The sequence below is a fragment of the Phascolarctos cinereus genome, unplaced genomic scaffold, assembly GCF_003287225.1.
Source record: "Phascolarctos cinereus isolate Bilbo 61053 unplaced genomic scaffold, phaCin_HiC Scaffold_8;HRSCAF=390, whole genome shotgun sequence".
Classification (NCBI taxonomy): Eukaryota; Metazoa; Chordata; class Mammalia; order Diprotodontia; family Phascolarctidae; genus Phascolarctos; species Phascolarctos cinereus.
The window spans coordinates 15,014,702-15,033,902 of record NW_027556291.1 but is presented as its reverse complement, the minus strand read 5'-3'; the positions used below and the strand labels follow the sequence as shown (position 1 = coordinate 15,033,902).

The 19,201-nt window shown below is 37.5% G+C and overlaps 1 protein-coding gene across 1 annotated transcript in view; it reads left to right on the top strand.

Moving 5' to 3' along the window:
* Positions 1–19,201, top strand: part of LOC110198644 (protocadherin-11 X-linked-like) — a 552,081-nt gene that overhangs the window by 420,827 nt on the left and 112,053 nt on the right. The window contains exon 7 of the mRNA XM_078147797.1: positions 2,300–2,323. Coding sequence (XP_078003923.1) covers positions 2,300–2,323 — 24 coding nt within the window. The remainder of the gene's footprint in view (positions 1–2,299; positions 2,324–19,201) is intronic.

Below are 19,201 nucleotides of genomic sequence, written 5' to 3'. Positions count from 1 at the left end.
CTCCATCATTCAGTGAACAAAAAGGGTGACTGATTGGTTGCCTTTGATTTAGGTTATAGATTAAGGAACTCAAAATCAGGTCCAGACAGAACACAGAACAATTTACCCAGGCTATAAAGGAGATAACAGTAAACAAACATGACTTCCCTCTCATTGTTACCATGATTTCTACAGAAAGAAAAAAAAAAGACACCTGTCCTGTTTTTAGTTTGTTCCCCCACTAAGTTTCAGAAGAGAATATAGAATGACTGAAATATCCACCTTGGTGGAACAGAATCTTGAATCACTTCCAGTTTACATTAATGTATAAGAATTCTTTGCATATTTTTATGTTCACATATATAACATTATATAAACTATTCAATATATGTATACACACATATATGTAGTAGGGAAGTACCATGGTATACTGGAAAGAACACTGGACTGGAGAGTCAGGAGCCTTGGGTTCTAGTCCCAACTCCGCCACTAAGGTTACATAGTTATTTAGTGGAAGAACTGGGATTAGAACCCAAGGAATATGTCTTCTCTGTGTCCTACAGATGTTTCTAGAACAGTATCATGGACTTAATGAATGTTTAGAAAATACTGATGGTTATTATGGAGGAAATTGTATAACACTTTATAGCATTAAAAAAAAAAGCTTGATTTCTGACTTTTGTGTGTAAGTATGTGTATATATACATATACATATATCTCATAATTATTTCTAGATATGCTGCCTACTACCACTCCCTAATTGAACCCTCCTTCCTTATTTATTTTTCCATTAACAAATCTACTTTTTTCCTTCCCACCTTCCCTCTCCATTGGAAAAATAAAAAGGAAAACAAAATCCTTTTAATTGTTAATATGTAGAGCCCTTGTAACAAATCTGCGTTTTGGCCATGTCCAAAAACATCTGTGTCTCTCATTCTGCACTCTTAAGTCCCTCACCTCTGTGCCTGGAGGTGGATAGCATGGGGTACCATTCTTTGTAACAAAGAAACTTTTTAAACAAAAGCAAGTGATAAAGTGACTGTGTCTGCTAATGATCTGCTCTAATAGTTCCCTGCCTCTCTGCTGAGTTACAAGAGGGAAGTATTATTGGATTTGCAGTTACTGAACTCTTGTTCAGTTTCCTTTTAGGTAACATTTGAGTCTTTTGAGATCCATTTGGGTGTCAGCTATACATACATTCACAGCATTTTTACATCCTTTTTTGCTGTCTTTAAACCTTGAGTTCAAGACATTTTCTAATCATCACTAGCATTTCTTCCTTCTAACAATTTCCTATTTCTTTGGCCTCAATATCTAATGATACATTGTAAAATGTATTCAAATTAGGTTTCTCAGTGAGATTTCTAAGTGGTATCCAACAGATAGGGTGGCTAGGTGGTGCAGTGGATAGAGTGTCAGGCCTAGAGTCAGAAAGACTCATCTTCCTGAGCTCAAATCTGGCTTCAGACACTTCCTAGTTGTGTGACCCTGGGCAAGTCACTTAACCGTAGTTGCCTCAGCTCCTCATCTGTAAAATGAGCTAGAGAAGGAAATCTCAAACTGCTCCAGTGTCTTTGCCAAGAAAACCCCAAATAGGGTCACGTAGAGTTAGACATGACTGAAACAACTCAACGACGACAACAATGCAATTGATATGTGATTTAGGTTTTTACAATTACACTAAAACTCTGTGGATTCCTTAGGGGTGGGTAGGTCCCCGCATCCTCCCATGAAGATTATTTTCCTGACACCTATGCGAGTTTCTATTAAAGTATAAACAAGCCAAAATATTCATGTTCCTTAGATGACAGAGAATTAAAAACGCCTTAGAATCACCCCTAGTTAATTTTAAATATGCATATATTCTTAATGTCTTACATGTCTGTATGTTAGGGGAGAGAGTGTGTGTATGTGTATGTGTTGATATCTACATGAATGACTAGGTAATAACCGATACTTCTGACTAAATTTATGGGTCAATTGAGGCAAATGATAGACCTATATACTATAAGTAATTAAATAAGTGTATCTCAAAACTGCCATATTATATGTGTCATTTTTATTACGGATGGTCCATAAGGGTTAAAGACCATAACGATCAATGTATTATTATCCAGTTTTAGGAAAAAAGTTTTACTGATAATATTGAATTTCACTGCCTACCTCCACTCTGTTAGCAATCTGTCATTGCATGCACTTTAAAGGAAGGAGAAAATGTATTGCACTTTATTTGAATTTGACATGTGTTTGATTTTAAGAGAGTATATAATATGAAGAAAAATGTCTTATTGAATTTAACTTTATGAAAATCTTTTTTTAGCTTGCCTTAATGGACTCAAGAAAGGTACGGTATAATCTAACAAACTACAGTCATCATGCATGTAACATTTTTAAATGGCTCATTGATTTTTGTTCATTTTTAGTTCTTTTGACATATATATATATATATACATATATATATATATACATATATATATATACATATATATATACGTATATATATATATATATATATATATATACACATACACTTTTTTTGTAATTCACTGAAATTTTAACTGCTTGCTTCAAAAGCTTTTTCAATCTATTTTGAATAAGATGTCATTTAACAATTATATTATTTTGGCTTGATATTCATGACACACTTTCCCCCCCCCAAATGTATGTAATCTTTTAGATAATCTAATTGACTGTAGCCCATATTAGTGGTCAGCTTACCGTAGGTGCCTTTACATTCCAGAAGGAGTTCAAAGTGCATTTTCCCCTGGGGAAGGGCAGGTGCACTGTTGGATTTTCCCTGCAGAGGTCTTGGTGGACGGTTTCCTAGTAGATTCTTGTTTTCTATAATGTTGGACTTGTATTCAAGCTTGATTTATTAGCAAGACAAAGCCAAGTTCACCTAATTTGTAAACTTGCAGAAAAGGCTTAGTATGTATTTCTCTTTGCCCAAATTCAAGTTTACTTTGTATATCTATATATTCAACTTTCAAGCTTTATTAATAAAAGCTAGATTGAGCTATATTGTAAGCAATCAGTTAAATACGTATAATTTTTACATCATAGTACAATATAAAAACATGTAATGTTTCCAATGCTCTTAAAATATCACAAAATATGCACTTATTTATTGTTTAGTTACTTCACAGCCAAAGTCACCATTTTTCATTATTGTTTCATATTCATATGCTTTTATTTTAAACTATAGTTAGTTGCTCTGTAACCAAATAGAAATTGCAAGTATAAGAAAGGTACCTGACTAAATGCAGACATTGATGTGTAACTGGGAAGAAAACTTCACCTGTCAAGGCTTACTGGTTTAAACATCTCATCAATATTTCAGAGACATGTTGTTGATGTGTTCATCGTGTTTGTCTTTTTGTTTAGATCTCCTTCTGATAAACTATGACTTGATTTTGAAGTCCTTGTGGATGTTTCTGGCCATCTTTGGAGTACTGGTGGAGATGACCATGATCTATCCTTCATTATATAAGCTTCAGATAGTCAGTTTGTTTCGTTGACTTCAGAAACATCTGGGGATTGGTTGTATCTTTGTTTTATAGGTAGCTCCTCTAGTTTCTGACATAGCCCATTTTCCTGTTCTGAGTATGGCCATCTACATGCACTCATCACATCTCTTGTACTTATGGTCCAAGATCCAGGTGATGGAATAGTTCAGTGGATAATGAGGATTATATTCCAATACATACCATCAGCAAGTAGCTTCGGTTATCTTCTTCCCCGGATAGCTTATGTTGCATGCTATAATCTTCAGTGAATTTTGGCCATGCTAATTTGCTTCAATTCAGCACGCATTTATTAGGCACCTACTGTGTGCCAAGCACTCACTGTGCTGGGCCTTGGAGATATAAGAACAAAACAGACCCTGCCTGGGGACAGCTATGTGGCACAGTGGATAGAGCACCGGCCCTGAAGTCAGGAGGACCTGAGTTCAAATCTGGCCTCAGACCAAACACTTGACACTTACTAGCTGTGTGACCCTGGGCAAGTCACTTAACCCCAATTGCCTAAAACAAAAACAAAACAGACCCTGCCACCAAGGAGACTACATTCTGCTTTGGGCAAGCAACAATTATGCAAATAAATAAATAAAAGTATATACAAAGAAAATATAGAGCCTGAAGAGAGCTAAGGATTTTAAGAGGAGGAGATGAGGAGCGAAGCTTTTCAAGCAGAGTTGAGGATGTAGAAAGTTGTGTAGTGAGAGCAGGAAATAGAGCCCTTTGGTGGGATGTGCAGGGCATGAGAGGGGAGTAGTAGGAAATATGCCTAAAGAAAGATGGGGTGGAGCCAGATTGTGGATGTCTTGAAATACCCAGCAGAAAAATTTGTATTTTATACTAGAAGCTGTAAGGAGCCACTTCTAGAAGAGGGAAATGTCACAGTGAGACTTATGGTAACAAATGGTTATTGAACTGAACTGAACCAGGTGCCTGTATATTAGTTACTTATGTGACTACGGCCATTATACATTTTGCCTTTAAAAAGTAACAGAAGAGATTAGAAATTCCCTGAGGATCATGATTATGCCATGAATAGACTTTCTGTCCTAGGTTGTATTATAATGATTCAAATAGGGTCTGATCTCAATTCGTGATCATTTTTCAACAGTTATCATGGTTTAAGACAGAATTATCAAACTTGAGGCCTGCAAAATTCCTGTCTCAAACCAAATTAAAATGTAATTGGGATATGTTTAATAAAATAAACAAAAATACAATACAACGTAGATAATGTTAATTTGTGGTTTTCTAAGTCAATGAGCTAGCCGGTAGGGATCCATTTCTATTTGAGTTTGACACCTCTGGTCTAAGATACTGCTTTCAGGCTTGACGTTTCCAAGGTCCCTTCTGATTCTAGAATTCTAGAATGTTTTATAAATAATTAGTCTCCACTACTAGCCGGTTTTGTTGGATCTTATGAAATGTCTTACAGCATACTGTTTCTCGGTCACACCTAATTTCTTTAATACCAGGGCATTTAAGTGAGCTCTTGTGGTCTGACCCAGTTGCTTTAAATTGTTCTCAAGATAGTCACAGTGTTTTCAGCCAGATTTTCCCATCTAACTGTTGGGGCTGGCATGCAAGGAAGCTTCTCACTAAGAGCCCACTCACTCTTTCTATTCTGTGTGACTACTTCAATGCAGGTCATTGTTCGCTAATGAGTAAGCTGAGTTGCTGCAGTTTCTCAAGGTGAACCCAGTTTATTGCTAAAGAGGTATTTGTGATTGTCACCGAGGACAAATACTGTTTGATGTAGTCAGGTAAAAAAGCATCCTGGCTTCGTATGGCTCTACCTCCTATAAGCTCTATAAATTGGTAACCATGTTAGTAGATTGGATTTTCTGTCTTTATCTGCAAGGCCACTTTTTTTGTGCACCTGCTTTATTCCATAGCCAAGATGTTTTCTGCTGAAATTTGTCAATTTTCATGCAGTCACTAACATTTAGGGTTTATAGGCATCGGCATACCAACTGACTCCATCAGTTGAAATCAGAGCTCTGTTGTCAAGAGGAAGGTTTGATTTCTTCAGGCTGTTTTTCAGAATAGTTTAAAGGCTTTCACTTGACAGCCTTGAATATATATGCCCTCCTCCCTCAAAAAAAACTGCTTGCCACTCAGCAGTTATTCCTTTTCTTGATATACCTTGATGAACAGTACTTGGGTATTAAAGGGATTTTAGGACTTCATCACTGAGGACTTCTTTTGACATTTAATGCCTAGATTAAAGTACTAAACAAGCTCTTAGAATGTGACCCATGTTATTCTTATTTTTGACTGAAGAAGTGAGGTAGGGATCTAGAGGAAAGAATGAATGCTATTCTATAGGGATATAAGGCTAAGCTGGAGGAATTCTTTCTGGTTTCTCTCATTTCCCAGATGTTCAACTCATTCTTAGTCATCTGACCACTTAGTTAGAAATCCTAAACAGAAAGCATATTTCATACTTATATATAATGGATATGGAGTTAGTCAATATCATTGTCAGTTAACGAGAAAGCTAATGTCTTGACTAACTATCCTTTTTCTTGTTCAGGAGCTAATGAAAGTGTATGTAAATATCTGAAAGTGCCAACTTAACAGCCACATTTTAAAAGTTAGCTCTTCCATGTTAAGTTAGTATCATTCCAGATTCCCAACATAATGTTCTGAGGCAGAAATTCTTAACCATTTTTGTGCCACTGATACCTTTGACAATTTTATTAGGTCTACATACCCCTCCTGAGAATCAGGTTTTTAAAATCATAAAATAAAATACATATGATTACAAAGGAAACCAATTTTATTGAATTGTAATTATCAAAACATTAAAAGAGTAATTTCATATACACCAGGTTAAGGACTCTTGTTTTAAGGCAGAAGTGGGCCACATATGGCCCTCTAGGTCCTTGGGTGCAACCTTTTGACTGAGTCCAAGTTTTATAGGACAAATCCTTTTATGAAGGGGATTTGTTCTGGGAAGTTTGGAGTCAGTCAAAGGGCCTCACTTGAGGACCTAGAGGGTCACATGTAGCCTTGAGGCTGCAGGTGCCCCACCCCTGTGGTAACATACAGGTAATAATATAAAAATGGATGTTTTTATTATTAGCATTTTTGTTATCTTCCTGGCCATATCCTCAACAACTGTGACCAGACACCATACTCTGGAGGATTTAACCTTTTCTTCTTGGAACCCCCTTCCCCCGCTTCCCCTTTTCTGGAACTGCAATCAAACCAATATTCCCATTGCTAAAGGAAAGTGTGTCAATCTTATCCCCAGTGGTTCTACTTACCATCCATGTAAGCTTCTGAAGCACAAATCTGTTCATTGAAAAAGAAAAAAAGAAAAGAAAAGAAAAAAAGAAAAAAACAAAGACAAATCTGTTCCTTGGACAGCATACTGTACTATGTAGGGTGTCTCATGGTCTTCATGTGGCGTGAAATTATTTATTTCCGTGGTCCTAGACACTGTTTCTCTTACTGCTGCCTAAACTTCCACTCACTTTCTTGAGTTCTGTATCAAACTGTTGACTTACATCGACCTTGTTGTCCACTAAGCTCACCGACTCCATTCTCAACCAAACTGCTATCTAGCCAGGATCCTTTCAATTAGTCCTTGTGAAGTTATTTGGGAAACCAAGGATAAGATGACACTAATCCCTATTAAATTGCATCTTTTTGAATCCTGACTCTGACATTCAAATTCACAAGCTGTATGAGTGTGTGATCATAGTCTCCATTCAAGCCACTCTTCATATGCATACGAATGTTAGACACAATAGTGTCAAGCAGCCATATGGTCCCTCTCATGGAGGGGAGGGTCCCTTCTCAGGTGACATGAAAGGATTCAGGCCACTGAATTCGCCTCATTATACTATCCTTTAGCTCCTGTCCCTTCTTCGATCCTTCTCTTTTACTTCATATAACCAAAACAATTACAACCAAACATGACAAAAATAAACTCTGCCTTTTTTGCCTTAGATTTTCTTGCCAATTGTAGCTGATGTTGAGTTTTACCACTCCTGACACTATTCTTACAGGATTGTTTCCTATTTTTGTGTTGATTCTCACTTAGTCATTCTTGCTTCTGTCTTAGAGACATTTATTTTATATTCAAAAAATCTAAGTTGTTTGGTGAGCTGTCTGTGCCTCTGTATCGGGCTCTTGAGGTAACTAAGTTACTTGAGCAAACTATTAACATTATACAGATCCTTGAGAATGTTAATTCTTGCTTCAAGAGCTCACCTTTAGCTAACCAGAATGTTAGCTCCAGTCCCACTGTATTGGCTCGTTATTCTTGCCTTCATAAACTGCTTTATTTGGATTACTCAGCAAACAAGATCAAAAGTTAGATGTGTTTAACGTTTCATGGCAATCATATTGAAAGATTTTTTTTAAAAATCTCTATAAAAATTTTGAGCACATATCTCAACAAATCATCAATAATGTGAGTGAAATTGTATCACAGTATCTTTAAAATTTTCTTTAACAGTTGCTGATGCTATTTTCTACTAGAATATCGATCCTTGTTTTGGAAAAGAAATAGCTATGCACATGACACACAATTCCTGTGGCCTATTTTAAGGATTTCTCTTGTAAATCCCTTAAAAATTAGCATTTATCATAATATTTCAGCTAGAGCTTAATAGGAAATATTTTCTTATCACTCTTAATCAGATCATCTCAAAAAAAAATCTACCCAAAATGCCAAAATCAACTCCACTAGAGCAAATGATTGTATTCTCTTGGCCTCCACATCACTCCAAAGCATGTGACAATACATTATTTGGAAATGTGAAAGCAACAAATTTATACTCCAAGGAGGTGTCATTGGTGTATATACTGTTTCCACCAACGCACAATGCATTCCCTCTACAATTGAGGAGATGGTGTTTAAGAATCCCTAGAGCAAGGGACAGCTAAAGCACTGGCCCTGAAGTCAGGAGGACCTGAGTTCAAATCCAGCCTCAGGCCAAACACTTGACACTTACTAGCTGTGTGACCCTGGGCAAGTCACTTAATCCCAATTGTCTTGAAAAAAAAAAAAGAATCCCTAGAGCCTCCCAGAGGTATCATCCTACAGCGGAGCTGAATTCAAGCTTCCCTCACCTTAGCTAAGCTGATCTTCAGACTCCGGACACACTCTTTGTCCCCAGGCCCTTACTAGAAGTTCTGCTAGCCCAACAACAAGAACTTGTGCTCCCTTAGCATAGCCTCTAAGAATCCAGATGTGAGAAATTTGATTACAATTTTAGAATTCTGAGACCTCGAATTAACCTTTTGTTTTCACTTTTTCCTTCAATTCTATTCAAAAAACATTTTAAGTGTTACCTATGTGCCAGACACTATGCTAGGAGATGGGAATAGAATGGAAAAAATTAGGCAACAGGCCCTGTCCTCAGGAGGCTTGCATGTACACAAATAAGTGCAGCACAAGCATAATTAAGGAGGAAGGGACTATTAATAGCTCCAGGAATTAGGGAAGACTTCACCAAAGAGGTGCTAAGTGAGCTAAGACATGGAGGTGTGACCAGGGGAGATGGGGCAGCCTGGAAGTGTCCCAGAACAAAGGTCCATGAGGCTTTAAAGCCCCACCTTGGGGCAGTGAGGTGGCGCAGTGGATAGAGCACCGGCCCTGAAGTCAGGAGGACCTGAGTTCAAATCTGGCCTCAGACCAAACACTTGACACTTTACTAGCTGTGTGACCCTGGGCAAGTCACTTAACCCCAATTGTCTAAAAGTTAAAAAAAAAATTAACACCTAAATTTTAATGCTAAGAATTTAAGGCACGTGTCTGAATGTGAAAGAAGTCTAATGAGTAACAGCCTGTTTTTGTATTGATTGAATGTACAATATGTAGATAATAGTCATCCATGTCTGGTGCTTAAAAGTTCAGGTATGAAATTCGAAGATGTGTCAGGTCCAACAGTGATTCTAAGTGATGTGGCAATCTAGAGACAAAGATAACAATACTTAAACTTTTATAGTCTTTGCCTGATAATTCACATTTATTGGAGAATGAAGTCCAAAATCTGGCCAGGAATTTTAATGAGAAAGTCAATGAAACTAGAAGATCTCCTGAACTGATGAAATGGCAAAAGAATCCAGCAGTGTCCAACTCAGCACAATGGTGTCCAGAGGGATTGAATGGCTGAGCAACCAAACTGATTACTGGCTGTTGCATTGGTAGAACTGTAGAAGGCAGGATTGAAAAATTATCCCGAAGCTCCGAGAAATTTAGTAACTGTGTTATAACAGTTTGCCACTTTGAGAAAGCAGCTGTTGGGTGCTTTGCACAGTTTGTCTGAATTTATATCAGATTTACAAGTTATATTTACTTTTCAGAAAGATGATGATTGAGAGAGGGGGGAGGGGAGAGACAGAGAGATGGGGAGGAAAAATTAAAAGTTAAAGATTTTAGAAAAATGCAAATCAAAGGGTTAGCTTTTTAAAAACTAGGTTTCCATGACAAAGGGATGATTATATGACCTGAATTGCTTAAATTTGTTCTAAAATACAGATGGAATTAAGGCTGGGGTGAGATGGAATGGTGGTGGGGAGGGGTTGAAACAGGAAAAAAATTCTAGCTCATTAGTTATTCAATTACATATGTCATAAGCCATCTAGGACAGGCATGTTAGAAGTGTTTGAAACCCTAAGTCATGTCTCCACATGCAGTGACAAAACTCCTCTAAAATTATTTTTAACCAAGTGGGCTCATGGGCACAATAGATATTTCTAAGTCTCTGTCAATTGAATTTTCATGACTGGACTATCACTGTTGATTTAAGGCTCTAGAATGGCCCTCAAGTTGAGTATGGATATCAGTCATTCAACTAATCAATAAATATTTATTAAGTACCTACTCTGTGCCAAGTGCTGTGCTAAGTACTAGGGCTACAAAAAGAGACAAAAGGCCCTGCCCTCAAGGAGTTTACTATCTAATGGGGGAGATATCATATAAACAAATACATACAAAGCAAGCTATATGCAGGATAAATAGTAAATAATTAACAGAGAGAAGGCACTAGAATTAAGAGGGGTTAGGTTAGCCTTCCTTTAGGAGGTAGGATTTTAGTGGGACTTAAAGGAAAACAGGGAGGTCAGTAGGCAGAATGGAAGAGGAAGAGCACTCCAGGCATGGGAGACAGCCAGAGAGAAAGCCAGGAGGGTCTTTTTCCTGGAACATCCAGGAGGCCAATGTCACTGGATCAAAAAGTAGGTGTCAGAGAGTAAGGAATAAGAAGACTAGAAAGGTAGGAAGGGGTTAAGTTATGAAGGGCTTTGAATGACAAGCAGAGCATTTTTGTATTTGCTCCTGGAGGCAACAGGGAACCACAAGAGTTTATTGAGTTGGGGGGGGGGTTGACATAATCAGACTTGTATTTTAGGAAAATCACTTTAGTGGCTGAGTGGAATGTGGATTGGAGTCCAGAGACTTAAGAAAGGTAGACCCACCTGCAGGCAATTGCAATCACCCAGGCTTGAGGTGATGAGGGTCTGTACTAGAGTGGTGGCCATGTTAGAGGAGAGAAGGGGTCTTATTTGAGAGACGTTGCAAAAGAGAAATCGACAGACTTTGGCAGCAGATTGAATACGGTGGGTGACAGATAGTGAGGAGCCTAGGATGATTCCTAGCTTGTGAGCCTGAGGGACTGGGAGGATGGTGTTGCTCTCCACAGTGACAGAGAAGGCAGACTGGGGAGAACTTAAGTGGAAAAATAACGAATACCATTTTGGATATGTTAAGCTTAAGATGTCTACTGGACATCCATTTTTGAGGTGTCTGAAATTGTATCTCCCTGTTGGAGATGCAAGAATGGAGGTCATCAGAGAGGCTGGTGCAGGAAAGGTAGATTTGAGAATTATTAGCATAGAGATGATAATTAAATCCATGGGAACAGATAAGATCACCAAATAAAGTGGTATAGAGAGAGAAGAGAAGAGGGCCCAGGACAGAACCCTGAGGGACACCCAAGGTTAGAGTGTGATCTGGATGAGCACCCAGCAAAAGAGACAGAGAAAGAGTGGTCAGATATGTAGGAGGAGAGCCAGGAGGGAGTAGTGTCCCAAAGACCTAGAGAGAAGTGTCAAGGAGGAGTGATCGACAGGCCACAGAGAGGTAACGGAGAATGAAGACTGAGAAAAGGCCATTGGATTTGGCAACTGAGAGATCATTAATAACATTAGAGAAGAAAGCCGTTTTAGTGGCATGGTTTTAGTGGCATGGTAAGTAAGGTAGGAAGCCTGACTGTAAGGGGTGAAGAAGAGAGTGAGAGGAGAGAATGGGAGGCCATTGTTGTAGAGGGATAGAGCTTAAATGTGTCATCTACAACTCAATAGCTATTTAACATAACCTCCATTGCTTTAGAAAGAGAATAATTACAAGACTTGTCCAGTGTATCTTTGAATAATAGTAGGAAAGGGATTTCAGTCCTTTCTTTTTCTCATATATATGTAAAACTTCACTACTGGTTTGCATAGCAAGCCTCCATAGGTGAACTGAATTGTGATGGTATGCTATGTTGAACTTTTCATCACATGCATTTGCATAACATTCTCAGGAAGAAAAAAAAAAGATTTTCCAAATATCTTTCCATTTAAAAAATGGAGTGTATACAAAAGATGCTGTCATGCAATCTTCTTGTTCTTCTTACCTTTTAGGGGGAAATAGAAAGAGATTAAAGCTGCTTCGTACTATAGCTCTTAGTACTCTAACTCTTGGGCTTCACAAGGACGTCTATTTACTGGAGAACTTCTTAGTCCCCTGTTGACTGTTAGCCATGCCTTGACGCTATCTTTCACAGTGGTTTCTCGAACAGTTTATGATTGTAGTGTTTCATCCTGTTTGCCATGATGGCATTTGGTCCAACTATAGTCATAGCTACAAACATACACACTGATTCTTTGGAGGAAAGGTGTTTTTTGTTTGTTTGTTTGTTTGTTTTTTAAAATAAGAAATTCAATACTTGGTCAGAACCAACCAAGCACATTGTACGAAGGGGCCTTTTATGAGACATGGTGGTAGTTGTCTCTCTTGACAGTGACTTCAAAAGTTTAGGGATAGGGTCTAAACAGTGGTGACTTGAAGAGAAATAGAGATATTCATTTAATTTATGGCAAAATAGAAATCACCCACAATAATTTATGGGTTGCTGAGCATATGATAGATGCCTTTTAAAAAGACAACAAGAAATAGAGAAATTAGATGGAGGGCCAGGAGTGAGAGAGATGATAGCCATCTTGAAGTATTTGAAGGGCTGTCACGTGGAGGAGGGATTACATGTGTTTTGCTCAGCACTTCAAAGGGGAGAATGAAGGGCAACTGTGGAGGGGGGCGGTTTTGCAAAGAAGCAGAAAGAAATGGAATTGGGCTTAGGAAATGGAATGAGATGTCTGGGAAGTAGTGGGTTTCCCAACCCTAGAAAAAGTGAGAGGAAGCCTGGAGAGCCCGCTTTAGGGATATTGTCCAGGGAATCTTTAGTCAAGTACACATCACACTGAGAATGTCTCTGAGAGTAGGGTTTCTTCCCTCAGGATACAGAGAAAGGAAAAGAAGCTGCTTTAATTTCTTCTGCTAGTGACCTATCAACAATCCTTTCTAATCTTGATAAAGGAGCCAGAAAGTTGAAGTATTTTTAAATTGCCTAGAGTGTGATAACACCTTAGGTGATTTTAAAAATGCATTCTAGCCCTGACAGTCTCTGAGTCTGAGAAAACCACCCCTCCCTTTCCTCTCCATGTTTAGCTACAATGGAATTTTCTTTGCCTATTTTGCATTTGGCTGTCATTTCTACAATTAATAGGGATATAGGCTGTTTACAAATAAAGTCACTAGAAAAAAAGTCTGTTGAATCCAGGAAAACAATTGACTTTAAAAAAAAAAAGATTCATTGCTTGATTGAATTTAGCCTTTTAAAAATGGTGTGTGTATAAACCCTGCCTTTAGGTCTTTCTATGCAGTGTTACATTTTTCTGTCTCTGTCTTCCAGTCTCCCTCCCCTCTCTTTTCTTCATTTTTTTTTCCTTTGGAGGGGAAGGAAGCATGGGAGAGGATCAAAAACAGTATGGCACACTCCATCTCTATCAAGGCAGAATGGCCTTAGTGTTATATCTGGATAGAGGGAACCTCAAAGGAGAGATTCCTCAGTGACATATTATCTCCTGAGGAGAGCTATGTCTTCCATAGTGGCACAAAATGAAAGGAACACAAGGTCTACAGTGAAAGGAAGTTTCTTGAGATCAAGTGGGACACTTACTAGCTTGGTGACTTGGGCAAGATGCTTTACCTCCCTCAAACTCAGTTTTATGGTTTGTAAAATGGAGCTAATAGTCCCTACTTCAGAGTTCTTTTAACAATCAGTTGAGATGATAATATATACATATATGTATATATATACATATATGTATATATGTATATATATACATATTTAAAGTACTATAAAAATGTTATCACAAAGCCCAACCCTTCATAGCCTCAGTTTCCTTATCTGCAAAATGTAGATTAAACAATACTTGTAATACCTAACTCAAGGGCTGTTGTGAGAAAAAAAAAACAGTATAGACATGTGAATTATTGTTTACAAGAGTCCTGTCTTCCTCCCCTTGTTTATCAGAGTCCAAAAATCAGACTCAAAATAACAACAAAATCAGTAGCTTCCAAGAAGGTTTAGCGTAGTGGGCAGAGAGGGAAGGTGTGGTTCATTTGCTGTAAGAGGAATTTTGTTCAGCTGTATTTCAGCTGTTTTTCCATTACTAAAATTATGCTACTAATTTCTAAGTCAACTAACTACTTATATTTCTTTTGTAAAATTTTCCTTTTGATCCTTCTGTAATACACACTGGCTATTTTCACTTTAAAATAAAAGTATACCAGCATAAAAGTCATATTCCTTGAGTTGAAGCTATTTGGGGCATTTCATTTTTAAAGACCATGGAATGTGATAGCCATCAGAGTAGCTTCAGCAATTTTGCATTTCTGTGTATTTATTGAGGCAGCACTTCAGAAGCCATGAGGTAGCACAACGTGCTGGAGTTGGAGTTAAGAAGCCCCGAGTTCAAATCCTGCTTTGTACAGTTATTGGCCATGTAACTGTAGATAAATCACTAAATCTGTCTATGCTTCAGTTTCCTCATCTGTAAAACAGAGGTCATAAACATACCTACCTCCAAGGGTTGTTGTGAAGATTAAATGAGACGACAATTGTAAAGCCCTTTGTAAACTCTAAAGCACTAAATAAATGCTAGCTATAACTATTACTGGGGCAGTTAGGTGGCGCCATAGTGACTAGAGTAGCAAGCCTGGAGTCAAAGACTCATCTTCATGAGTTCAAATCTGGCCTCAGACACTTCCTAGCTTTATGACCCTGGGCAAGTCATTTAACTCTTTTTGCCTCAGTTTTCTCATCTGTAAAACGCGCTTGAAAAGAAAATGGCAAATGTCCATGGGGTCAACAGAGTCAGACATGACAGAAAACAACTGAACAACAACAACATTATTATTCTGGTTCTTAAGAAAGCCACTCTAGGGGCAGCCAGGTAGCGCAATGGATAGAGCACCAACCCTGAAGTCAGGAGGACCTGAGTTCAAATCCGGCCTCAGACCAAACACTTGATACACTTACTAGCTGTGTGACCCTGGGCAAGTCACTTAACCCCAATTGCCTAAAAGGAAGGAAGGAAGGAAGGAAGGAAGGAAGGAAGGAAGGAAGGAAGAAAGAAGGAAGAAAGAAAGAAAGAAAGAAAGAAAAGAAGAAAGAAAGAAAGAAAGAAAAAAGAAAGAAAGAAAGAAAGAAAGAAAGAAAGAAAGAAAGAAAGAAAGAAAGAAAGAAAGAAAGAAAGAAAGAAAGAAAGAAAAAGAAAGCCCCTCTCTTTTTGGGCATATTTTGAGCTTCCTTTCAAACCTCTATACAAATCATTGCACTGACATCACTGTGACTATAGTTACTGCTAAGAAAACTATGGAAAAGTAGTGTCTTGATTTAAAAAAATCATGATAAGATATTGCAAGTATACAAAAGGAGGAGTCAGTGTGACAAATTGCTCTATTTTCATCATTTCTAATGCTCATGAGACAAATTTCATAGAATGAAAATCCCCATGACTGGTAATGACTGCTCGAGCATGGCCCTTTGTTGTCTTTCCCTCTGTGTCCTTTCTTTTTCAGGGGTTTCTAAAGCATTGAAAATAAGGGAAGCAGAAAATATGGCAAAAAAAAAAAAAACAATGCAAAGGATTTTAATCAGTATTTTTAAAGGATAAATGGGATTGTCACATGAATAATTCAGGTGAACCAAACCAAGTAAGTGTGCCCCCTTGGCTGACTGAAAGAAAAGAGTATGCCAAATGTATACGGGCTGGCTTTAACATGCCAGCCAGGTAGAAAATTATATTAGGTTGCTAGCAACATTTCTGCTATTGTGCCTCAGTAACTACAAATTAATTCCAGAATATTTTGATATTAAATAATATGCATAAAATTTTATCTCAAATGTTAAAACTTTAGCAACCTGAATTCAGAGGCTGTTATTGACATTAAAATGACTACATTCTAAGGAATGGCTCTGCTTTCCCCAGATTTAGCTATACTGACCCAATTATTTTTTATAATAGATTTTTTTAGTTTTCAACACTCACTTTTATAAGATTTTGAGTTCCAAATTTTTCTCCCTCCCCAAGACAGTAAGCAATCTAATATAGGTTATATATGCACAATCATCATATTAGTCATGTTGTGAAAGAAGAATCAGAACAAAGGGGAAAAACCATGAGAAAGGGGGGAAAAAAAGAGAGAAAGAAAATAGCATGCTTCAATCTGCATTCAGACTCCATAGTTCTTTCTCTGGATGTGGATAGCATTTTCCATTGTGAGTCTTTTGGAGTTGTCTTGGATCATTGTATTGCTGAGAAGAGCTAAGTCTATCATAGCTGATCATCGCACAATGTTGCTGTTACTGTGTGCAATGTTTTCCTGATTCTGCTCACTTCACTTTGCATTAGTTCATATAAGTCTTTCCAGGTTTTTCTGAAATTCACCTACTCATCATTTCTTATAGCACAATAGTATTCCATTACATTCATATACCACAACTTGTTCAGCCATTCCCCAAATGATGGGCATCCCCTCAATTTCCAATATTTTGCCACCACAAAAAGAGTTGCTACAAATATTTTTGTACATATGAGTCCTTTTCCCGCTTTTATGATCTTTTGGGGATACAGAACTAGTAGTAGTATTGCTGGATCAAAGGGTATGCACAGTTTTATAGCCCTTTGGGCAAATATACTGGTCCAATTTTAGGGAACTTGTGTACTATGATTGTGTGAAAGGCATATGTGGTATTTTTCTACAAGCAAAGTCAACCAACCTGCCAGCTTGGGATTATGGAATGCCAACTATGTAGCTAACTCTTCCTTTTGCACCTATGGTTTCATCTCTCCCCCCACCCCCCTGCAGTTAATTACAGCTAAATCAGATTAGAAGCCATCTAGTCCATCCTGGTTTTCCCCATGAGAAAACTAAGGCCAAGAGACATAAAGTAACTTGCCCAAGGTCTCACTGTTAGTAATCATTAGAGATCGGATTTAAACTCGGGCCTTTGACTAAGGAGCCAGTTCTCTTTCCACTACAGAGATGGCCATTATGAGATCTTACACCATCTTACAATTAACCCTCCTCCTCCAAACAAAGAAACTTGAAAGCATTTATTCAGATACCTGTGCACTGAATCCTAACATTTCAATTTTCAGGCTATACCTGAAGACTCAGTCCCTTTTCTGAAATGCTTGATTTTCTTTAGCCTACTTTCTCCCACTTCTGGATAGGACACTTTGATTATGTGGTAATACCAGTCTAGACTTCAAAGCTTTTAGAAAAAGCATCTTTATTTGTAGTGGCTCCAAAACATAAAAAAAAAAAAAAGGAATCCATGGACCTCACTGTCTTCTCAATCACATGTGCTGAGATTAAGCATGAGAAAAACAAAAAGGAGTATCTTTTTTTTGGCATCTCAGTTTCTCAGTCAATGACCTAAAAAGTCCCTTCAAACTCTAACTCTATATTCCTCTGGTCCTGTGATCGTTGAAATCAAAATAATGGGGGCTTGCTAAAAACTTTAATCCTTAAGAGTTTTTCCTATCTCCAATCTGCAAAATGTTTTTTTTGTTGTTGTTGTTGTTTGTTTTGAATCCAGTATTCTTATTTCAGGAGAGTTATTTTAGCCTTTAGCCTTCAGCTAACTGCTCCATAAACTTAATTAATATCTCCACTTGACTACCTGAAGCAAGGGAATGGAGCTTATTTTCACTTTTTCTGAGCATATCTTTACATCTAAGTAATATCTTGATAGAAACAAATATATATGCCTGGACATCTGTGCATATTTTGTGTCTCTCATATAGACTGTACTCATTAAAATAATGTGACTTCTTCCTCCTTTACTCCTTTCTTAACCTTCGATTAAGTTATGTTCAGTCACCTTAGACATTTGCTGATACTTTATTTGTATGTTGCTAAGGAAAGTGGAAGGGGGGATAGGCAACAATACCAAAATGGGAGACGTGGGGTTAGCATTTTCTTTTCTTTTTTTGTGCTGTAAAAAGCAATTTCTTTCCTTTCCCATGAAATAGGTTGTAATTCTAGAATCCCTGTAAAAACTGAAACCCTATTGTGTCTGAAATTAATCATATTAATTAATTAATTGTTTTATAATTTTTATTTATATAATTTAGATATAGTATATAATATTTATACTATACTATATAATATATTTATATATAATAATTTGTATAATACAATTTATAATTGTTAATTATTGATTGATTAATTAATTAATTAATTGAATATATACTGCCCCCATCAACAGAACGTAAGTTCCTTGAGGACAGAAACGATTTGGTTTTGGCTTTGGATACCTAGTGTCTAACACATTACCTTCACATAATTAGGTTCTTGATCAAGGCTTATGGAATTGAATTAAAGTCTTAACTCACTCTTTTATAGGTAGGGCACGGGTGCTATTGGAGTGTAAAAATGGATTGTCCTTCTTTTTCTCCAGTAAAGATCAGGGCATCCATTAAATTCCTCGAAGGTATATGATACATACTTCCACCTGAAATTTCATTTCCTAGCAGTTGCTCTTGAGCAGTATGGCTTTCTGATGGCTCAGATTTTGTTCCTTTTTTTTTTTTTAACTCAATAACAAGATGAATTTCTTAAGTAGACACAGAGACACAGGTTAATGTCAGCTCATGAAGACGAAGGGAATCTCTGTATTTTACCACATAGCATGTCTTTGGAAATCCATGGCAGGCTAGAGGCACTCATGTTGCCTTCCATGTACTGGCTGCTTATAATGACAGATGACAAAGGAACTTGTTTTCCCGTGGGTTCTTATTATGTGACAGTTGCAGAATGGTGGTCCAAAAGCCTAAGTTGTTCTTGTCCAATGAAGTCACCGTTGTCTTTAGAGCACATGAAAACAAGGGTTATAGCCTTCTGTACAGTAAATGCAAACATTTTTTGTTGCCTCACTCTCCTTTCTGTTTGAACTCTATATTCTAGGGTTCCCTCGTCGTCCTTGTGTTCCATTATGTTGCTGCCCTAAAAATAGAAAGGACCCTGGATTCGGAGTCAGGGAACCTGGGTTCAAATCTTGGCTATGATATTGACTTATTTGAGCAAGTCACTTCATTTCTCCAGGGTTCAGTTTCTTCATCTACAAAAC